We start from the raw sequence: 9485 nt of genomic DNA on the forward strand, positions 1-9485 counted from the left end.
AACCTTCCACTTCAAGCGATAGATTGTTTATTGTTCATAACACCCCTCAAGTACAAACGGGTGTTGAACAAACAATCGATGAAGTTCAACCAGTCATTGAGTTCCACAAGTTGTTGACAACATTCCAATAGACCAAGTTGATCAGGAGTTGCCTAACACTTCTGAACAACAAGTTGAACCTCATACTTCCTCGGAAGATATTGGTGCAACCTTAAGAAGGTCTGCTCGAACTAAGAGGTCAGCAATTCCTAGTGATTATGTAGTGTATCTACAAGAATCTGACTATAATATAGGAGCCAAAAATGATCCCGAATCATTTTCACAAGCCATGAGTTGTAAAGAATCAGAATTATGGTACAATGCCATGAAGGATGAGATGAGTTCCATGAAGTGCAACGATGTTTGGGACCTTGTTAAGTTGCCTAATGGTGCAAAAACCATTGGTTGTAAATGGGTTTTTAAGACAAAGAAAGACTCATTAGGCAACATTGAGAGATACAAGGCTAGACTTGTTGCAAAGGGGTTCACTCAAAAAGAAGGAATCGATTACACGGAAACCTTTTCTCCTGTATCTAAGAAAGATTCCTTACGCATTATATTGGCATTAGTAGCCCACTTTGATTTGGAATTGCAACAAATGGATGTGAAAACAGCATTTCTTAATGGAGAGCTAGAGGAGGAGGTTTACATGAAACAACCTGAAGGATTCCTCTCTAGTGATGGTGAGTAATTGGTTTGTAAGCTTAAGAAATCCATATACGGTTTAAAACAAGCATCCCGCCAATGATATTTAAAATTCCATAACATAATTTCTTCATTTGGTTTTGAAGAAAATGTTATGGATCAATGCATATACCTTAAGGTCAGTGGGAATAAAGTTTGTTTTCTTGTTTTATACGTGGATGACATCTTACTTGCAACCAATGATAAGGGTTTACTTCATGAGGTGAAACAATTCCTCTCTAAAAATTTTGACATGAAGGATATGGGTGAGGCATCTTATGTCATTGGCATTAAGATCCATAGAGACAGATTTAAAGGTATCTTAGGTTTGTCTCAAGAAACCTATATCAATAAAGTTTTAGAGAGATTTCGGATGAAGAATTGTTCACCTAGTGTTTCCCCTATAGTGAAGGGTGATAGGTTCAATCTGAACCAATGCCCGAAAAACGATCTTGAGAGGGAACAAATGAAGAACATTCCATATGCTTCTGCAGTCGGAAGTTTGATGTATGCTCAGGTATGCACAAGGCCTGACATTGCATTTGCTGTTGGAATATTAGGACGATATCAGAGTAACCCAGGTATAGACCACTGGAAAGCTGCAAAGAAAGTGATGACATATCTTCAAGGAACCAAAGATTACAAGCTTATGTACAGACGAACAAGCAATTTAGAGGTCGTTGGCTACTCAGATTCAGACTTTGCTGGTTGTGTTGATTCACGTAAATCAACATCTGGATACATTTTTATATTGGCCGGTGGAGCTATATCTTGGAGGAGCGTTAAGCAGACCATGACTGCTACTTCTACTATGGAAGTTGAGTTCATATCTTGTTTTGAGGCTACTTCACATGGTGTATGGCTTAAGAGTTTCATTTCCGGGCTTAGAGTTATGGATTCAATATCTAGGTCATTAAGTATATATTGCGACAATTCAGCTGCAGTCTTTATGGCAAAGAACAATAAAAGTGGAAGTCGAAGCAAACACATCGACATTAAGTATCTAGCCATAAGAGAACGTGTTAAAGAAAAGAAAGTGGTTATTGAGCACATTAGCACTGAATTGATGATCGCTGATCCTTTGACTAAGGGCATGCCACCATTGAAATTCAAGGATCATGTAATGAACATGGGACTTAGTTCCCTTATGTAGTTTCTATTGTACAAACTCTTATTATGATGTTTTCTCATAGTGATGCGCACTTTTTATTTAATTTTGAGAAAATTCAACTTCATTGGACCAAGAATGAACATAGGGTTTATTCATTAAGCAATATTGCCACATAAAGTAAAATGTTAAGAAATGAATACATTGTAATACATGGAAGATAACACTCGTTATATAGAGGACTTATCGCCATGATTCATATATTTGTTACTTAATGCGGAAAAATGATGATCTAAGATAGGACATGAGGTTAAAAGTGTGGACCAAGTGGGAGAATGTTATCAAATAACCGACGTTCACCACCCACGTTCCGCTGCCCTGAAGTGGTCCAACACTTGGCCATGTCCTTCATCATGTAGCTGCTGTTAAGGAGCACGTTTCTATCAACTGCTCATCGTGTGGCAAATCAGAGAAACGTGGCTTTGATGGGAAGCCACGTTTTCTTTGTATTTTAAATATCGGTCTTGGTCCCAAGCTCCTCTCTCATGCTGCTGAAAATCTTCAAAAATTACACCATCCATAAGGAGAGATAGAGTTTTGGAAACCAAAGACTTGCAACCCAACAATGGCTGGAGGTAAGTATGGCATAAGTTACATATGAATGAATTGTTTATATGCATTATGAATTGCCTACAAAAGACATTGTGATGAATAACCTGCATTGGCTCTCTCTTTGTATCTAGGAAGCAGCAGATAAGTGTGTTTTGGTGGAGTTTGTTTTATTTGAGCAGAAATCGAGCCATCTTAGTGATATCCCAGATAATATTGACAATTTTGTTAAGCAAATCCATCATATCGACAACTGCTCGCTACAAACCTATCCTCCAGGTTAGTCACTACCTGATATCTAAGAGATACAAATTTAATCAATCAAGCAAACGTTTATGATAACTATTAGGTATAAGTGTGCTGACTGTATAGGCTTTACATTTACAGGGTAGGCAAATAGGAACACCGGCCTAAATAGAAATTGACTTCTTTAATAGTTACATTAAGTACCAATGGTGAACAAAAAAATTGCAGATGTGTGTGTATTGCATGGACTGGTAAAACGATGGTTACAGGATTTGAAGGATGATATAGAAGAACCATTGCAAGTTCGTTTTATCCTCAAGACAAACCTTGTAGGCTATGTGAACCAGATATCCTGCAACTTCTCCATATCTGTCAATCACGTAACTGATGGGTTCAGCCCTTGTCAGGTATTAAAAATGAGCACTATTTTTGTTTACATGCTAACTGCTTCATGTTGATTAAGCCTTGTATAATAAAAGCTTCCGTGCTTGTTTGGCTAATTTTGTTCAAAGAGCTAATGACTTAAAAAAAAATAATATGGAAGTCGGAAAATGTTGTTCAAACTTTATTTTGGCTTATGTAATTCTTTCTTATTTAATAAAACATTTACAATATCAATATTGTCCTACATAAATTATGACTTTGGCTCTTGCTTTTACTTCTGGCTAAAGCCAAAACAGGAAGCATCCCAAACTGAGGCCTGAGCCCTGAGCCCTATATTGCATTCTAGGCAGCAAAGATAAGTATATCATGTTGAAAGAAACCAAAATTGTGTAGATCATCTTATCATGTATCATGCATATTTCAAGCCATCCTACAATTGCAGCCAAGTAAATGTATTTCCACAATAAAAAAATTAGCAAAATAAATTGTCAACAAGGAAAAGCTGTCAAATTTTTGTTAGCTCCTCCGGTGTTGCATTTTTTTCATAGTGGTGCTGGTCCAGGAGTTTGTCATGAAAGGAAAAGTACTTCTGTCTATTATTATTTGCCAAATTAATAATATGCATCACTTCCGCCATTAGATGATGTAATTGGAAACAAGTGAGAGGTGGTTGGTTTGAGTAGCTGTGATGCCAGCCCTGCATCAACCATCAACCGTAAAAAGGATTCTTTTTAATCAGAACTCTATTCTCTTGTAACAAGAGGACTGAGATTTATTGTTTTAATTAAATTCTAGAATCATTAATTTTACCCAATTTCAATTTTCAAGAATCATGTTTTATTTATTGTCATTACCATTTCAAATCATGCGATTCTATTTGAATTTTTTTTCCCCCTTAATCCCTTTGGATTTGACACCCTTAGTTACTTGATATTACAATTTGAAGGCTCAACATTATCAAGGCACTACATGACATTATTAGAATAAACTAATATTATCATAATCATGACTTTTATTATCCAATAAACACTACATTGAGGATATATTTCAAAGCTTAAAATAGAGAATTGTAATGGAAAATTCATTCCATTACTCATTTATTATTATGTTTAATCGTTTATTAGAAATATATGAGAACATAGAAATCAAAACTTCCGTCTGTATCACGAAGCTTCTTGTGGAATGGAGAACTTCGTTGCGATGTTTCCTATTTCCCTGTGCCAAGCGCCCAGTATCATTCTTCTAGATTTGTCAAAGCCTCTTCCATTCTTCTAGCCACACGTGCCAGCCCCACCTCAAACTTCTTCACCAAATCTTCCATCACCCACCCTTTCACCGGATCGACGTTGATCCACCAATCAATCTCGCAGCCACTTTCACTGTCACTGCCACATGGGGTGATCTTGACCGTCGACACATACGACTTGAAACCGATGTTGCAATCCACGATCTCGTAGGTCAAACTCCGCTCAATTGGATCAACGGCAGTCAGTTTCTCCTTGGACCAGCTGACGGAGTTTTCGCCCTCCTCCGATTTGATGGAGAAGCCGCCGCAGTATCGGATGCAGCCGGGCTCACCGTTGATGCCGTGGATGCCGTAACAGCTGGCGAGACCCGGAAACCATTTATGGAAGTTAAAAAAGTCTCTGTAAAGGGCCCAAATTTGATCTGCTGTGGCTTCCTTTAACACTGTTGAGACCTTCGCTTCCCACTTCGTCTCTGAATTTTGCTCCTTCTCCATTCAAATTACGGCTCTAGATTATTAGGGTTCTTCTGCCATTTGTTGCAAAATTTTGAAGAAAAATGAAAGGGAAAAAGATAAATAGAAAATATAATATATATATATATATATATATATATATATATATATATATAAAAGAAAAAAGGAAAATAAGGAAAATTCTTGACATGGATAATTACCCAATGGTTTTAATAAGTCCAATGAAATCTCTATAAAGGCTATATAGGTAAATATTAAGTAAAAAATACCAAAAATGACCTTCAACAACTCAAAATAACATCACCTTCAACAACCCAAAATAACATCACCAGTAAAAGTTCCTTGCTAGCACGAACACCCACGATAATATCACATCTTTGTGTTTAAAATCTCAAACATTCAAAACAACATATCAAAAAAATATAAATATTGAGACAAATATGAACAGTAAACTTGGAGCCATAATATATCACATTTTTTTAAGGCAAATCTTGTACAATAAGAAAAATCAAATCAAAGATATTAATTATGCATGTCACTACGGATTCAACTTTACTTTTGAGTTTCAAATGACATGAAAATAATTGATTTAATAATCCAGAAAATAAAGGCAGAAGAATAAAAGAACATATTTTAAAAGGAAAAAAATTATATTAAAAAAAGAAAGAAAGAAACATCTTAATAAAGTACTAACAAAATTGTATAATTTTTTTCCTTTTATTTATGATTTTTTTCTTTATATAATATTTCTTTTCATGTTTTTAATAATTTTATTTTCACCAATGCATTGAGTGCATGCTAATACATTGATATGATATATTTAATCATAAAAATATATCTCTAAAATTGTTACTTTTCTTATAGAAGGTATATATATATATTTACAATACAAATGTAACAATATTACCGTAAAATATGATAAGATCTAATTTAAAAATTTTCAAATTCTTTTACAAAACTAGCAATGGTAGGTTGTCCTAATATATCACTATTATGCTTAATTCCATAAAACAACTTTAAAGGCCAAATAAAGTGGTAATATGAATATATAATGCTCGTAGACTTTTTATTTGAATATTTGTTAATAATTTTAATGCATCAATTGGTTGATATTTATAAACTTGTATGATCTATTAAATGAAAAAAATCATTCAAAGGACATTATCCAATAAGTCATATCCTTGCTAGAAATTCATAAAGTGTCATTTTGGGTAATTATCAATGCGGCCCACATAGTTGAGAATTTGATAAATAAAAAAATTTGAAAAATTAAAAATTAATAACTCTATATTGTAGACCCTCATTTTTGGGTCATTCTTGCAGGTGTTTATTTTGCCAGGTGTTAGGATCTTAAAAGGCCATGTGTTGTCTCAAGAGAGGTCATTAGGGAATCACATTAGTGGGTTGTCTCAAGAGAGGCCATTAGGGAATCACATTAGTGGGCTAAAGCAGGAATGAGAGAATGACACGTGCAAGGGGGGAATATTCAAAAACGGTTTTGAAGATTTGAGATTTATAGGCTGTTAGAAACAGAGAAGTGTTTTTGGTTGCGGGAAGAGGGCGTGTTTGTTGCTGTAGCCAGAGAGAGAGCGTGCTTTGGTTGCTTGAGAGGCAAGATAGCTGAGAGTGAGAGAAGACTGAGAGGAATCAGCTGCGAGGAAGGGAGGTTGCTGGAGGGGGAAGAGAGCTTAAGGAAGATAGATGAGATGAGAGAGTTTTTACAGAGGAGTTGGGAAAGAGGATGGTAAAGAGTGTCTGGGGGGATTTTAGAAGGAAGAAAAAGAATACAGAGGGGTGTTGAGTTGGGCATTAGCAAGGTGATTAGGAGCAGAGGAAAGAAAGGGAAGCTGATTTTTGTTGTGGTTTGCTGGAGGTTTAAAAGAAGAAACAGAGCAGCTCAAAGCTCGATTATTCTTGTTGGAGATGATCACTTTCAAGCATGTTTATTATGGATTTCCCATTCATTTTCACTAGTATGCTTTTCTTCTCTTTTTCTGTTGATTCTTGGATGTTGTTCATTGATTGGGAGTAGACATTGAAGGCCACATGTTTGTTTCAGCTGATCTCTAGGTTAGTTTGGTTGTGTTATAGCATGTTCATATCCCTCTTTTTGATGGTTTTTGTTGAAGATCAATTTGCCCATGTTCCAGTTTCCCCGTGAGATATCTGTAACCATGTTTTGATTTTCATTTAATACTCATTTGATTTCACTCACCCTCGTCTAAGTTCGTTGATTAAATATGAAGCGTGGCTTGTACGAGTTCATTTTTGTTCCTACTCTTTATGCTCTGTTTTGCTGTATTCCTCTATTCTTGGTATTTATCCATGGTGTGCATCAGATTTCTCACATTTGCCTGAGGGAGCAAGGACCTACAGAGGATGTATTCTCAATGTGTGGGTAGGAAAGGTTACAACATGCTCATCCAATTGTGGGAATGCTGAAAATGGCTCATGGATGCTGAGGGTGGTTGAGATTCATCTAAGTGATAAGGCTCGGAAGAATGAATCTGGGGATCTAGAGTTTGAATTTTTGTTTGGTGATGAGCCAGGAAGTGAAGGTGCAATTGCACATGACTATCTTTTTCAAATGAAGAAGAAACATGAGCTGGCAGTTAAAGCACATAAACAACACAAACAAAGAAATTCACCACTAAGGCCTTTGGAATTGGAGTCTTCAGTGCAGCCCAATTTATTGATGGATCCAGATGCATCTCATTCAGTTGTTGATTCTGACATGGAGATGGAAGATGATATGAGCCAACCTACAAAAGATAAGAAGATTCATCACTCGTTTGAAGACCAAACCCATGGGAACAATGAATTTCATGTGGCACAGTAGTGGGATGCACCATAAGTTTCATCTGAACACATTCTAAAAAAGAATGCTCCTGTTGGAAATGTATCAAGCTCTAGCTCTTTGGGATTGAGTGGACCAGGAACAGATCACAATTACTTAACCTTTGGAATGGAAATTTCCAAAGTTCACTGCTAAGTTACCAATTTAGTAGGAGCTCCTGAATGCCATTTGGACAGTGACTTCAAGAAATCTGCTACTCCCCTCATTGATGGTTTAATTCCATCCAGTGCCTTAGCAACCGCTTTAAGCATTGGTTTTGAAAAGTCCCTTGCTCCAATTATCAAAGGTGCAAGCCCATTCAAACTTCTACAAGACTTATGTTTGTTGATTGATGCACAAAGGTGAGGCAGTGCCCCAGGATGTGAGTGCAAATGTAGCCACCAACTTCCCCACATTTGCATGGCCATGCATAGTCCCACAAAACCTTTTGTAAAACCTACCATCTACCACACCCACTGCCAGCAGTCGATACCCATCACCATACCCACTAAACTCATTTCTCTCTCTACCTCTTCACCCATACCCATTAAACCCACTTCTCTCAATATCTCTCTTACTCATTTTCCCACTCATTTCCTTGTATATTTCTTTTCCCATTCTTTCCCAGACGCAAACATGGCCACCCTTAGATACTTCATTTTCCACACCCTCTTCTTTCAATTCTTCATCCATACATTTCTATTCATCCCCTATGCGTAAGCAACTTTTGCCTTGCACAGCCATCCTCCATGGTCCCCCACATAGCCATCCACCTATACCCAACCCTCAACCCGATCTCTCTGTCATCTTTCCCATTCCCCTATTTGTGTGACATGCACGACATTTTCCGGCATGGGTAGAAATTATTGGATGATGCATGGAAGCGTATTATGAAAATTGGTAAAATGAAGAGAGCTTGGAAAAGTTGCAGTCGGTTGAGATGCTTATCCAGTTTAGCTTCAAGTTGATGACGGCTTCAGTCAGAACGAGGACTCAAAGGCCTTGTCGACTCTCAATTTCAACGAACTAAATATTCCTCATAGTGTCAACAAAGAAATAGTTATGGAAAACAAGCTCATTCCTAATCTGATTATGGTGAATATGAAGGCAATGTGGAAGCAACTAGTGAGGATTACTCTGTTGAACCCACAGATAGTAGGAAGCCATTCTGTGTCTTTCTTAATGTTGGACTTCTGAGAACAACAACTGGCAATCGTGTGTTTGGTGCTCTGAAGGGAGCATTGGATGGTGGCTTGGACATTCCTCACAGTGACAAGAGATTTTTTGGATTCTCAAATGATAGCAAGCAGCTTGATGCCGAGGTTCACCGAAAGTGTATTTATGTTGGCCATGTTAGTGCATATATGGGGACTTTTATGGAAGATGAACCAGAGACGTACCAATCTCACTTCAGTGAATATATTAAGAAGATAGTTGAGCAAGATGGCATCGAGGAGATGTACAAGAAGGTTCATGCTACCATCTGTGCAAACCCCATTCAAAAGAAGGTTGAGAAGCAGCCACCGAAAGAGCACAAGAGGTACAATTTGAAGAAGCTGACCTATGAGGAAAGGAAAGCTAAGTTGGTTGAACGATTGAATGCTCTCAACTCAACAACTGCTAATGATGAGGATAATGAGGATGATGGGGATGATGAATGAATGCATCGTGATCGGATCTGAGCTTTAATTATTCTCTCTTCACCTTTAAATGAAATGTTTATTCCCAAATCCAGTTTTGACAAGGCCGAGATGCACGGTTAAAGGAATTTGATTGATACAGTTCCGTCTTCAATTCAGTTTCGACAATCTTTTGATGGAAATGTCCGCGGACATGCAATTGGGAATCTTCAACATGGA

The 9485-nt window shown here is 37.1% G+C and overlaps 1 protein-coding gene and 1 pseudogene across 2 annotated transcripts; one reads left to right on the top strand and one right to left on the bottom strand.

Moving 5' to 3' along the window:
• Positions 1 to 4064: 4064 nt before the first annotated feature.
• On the bottom strand, positions 4065 to 4904 carry LOC100242274 (lachrymatory-factor synthase). The gene has a single exon (XM_002272500.4). The coding sequence runs from the start codon at positions 4809 to 4811 to the stop codon at positions 4305 to 4307; it is 507 nt and encodes a 168-aa protein (XP_002272536.1). The 5' UTR covers positions 4812 to 4904; the 3' UTR covers positions 4065 to 4304.
• A 3923-nt stretch (positions 4905 to 8827) lies between these two features.
• On the top strand, positions 8828 to 9260 carry LOC100264558 (ribosomal protein L5 pseudogene; annotated as a pseudogene). Its single transcript, NR_165807.1, has one exon. The product of NR_165807.1 is annotated as a ribosomal protein L5 pseudogene (transcript).
• Positions 9261 to 9485: the final 225 nt, after the last annotated feature.

This window comes from Vitis vinifera, chromosome 4 (genome assembly GCF_030704535.1).
Source record: "Vitis vinifera cultivar Pinot Noir 40024 chromosome 4, ASM3070453v1".
NCBI lineage: Eukaryota > Viridiplantae > Streptophyta > Magnoliopsida > Vitales > Vitaceae > Vitis > Vitis vinifera.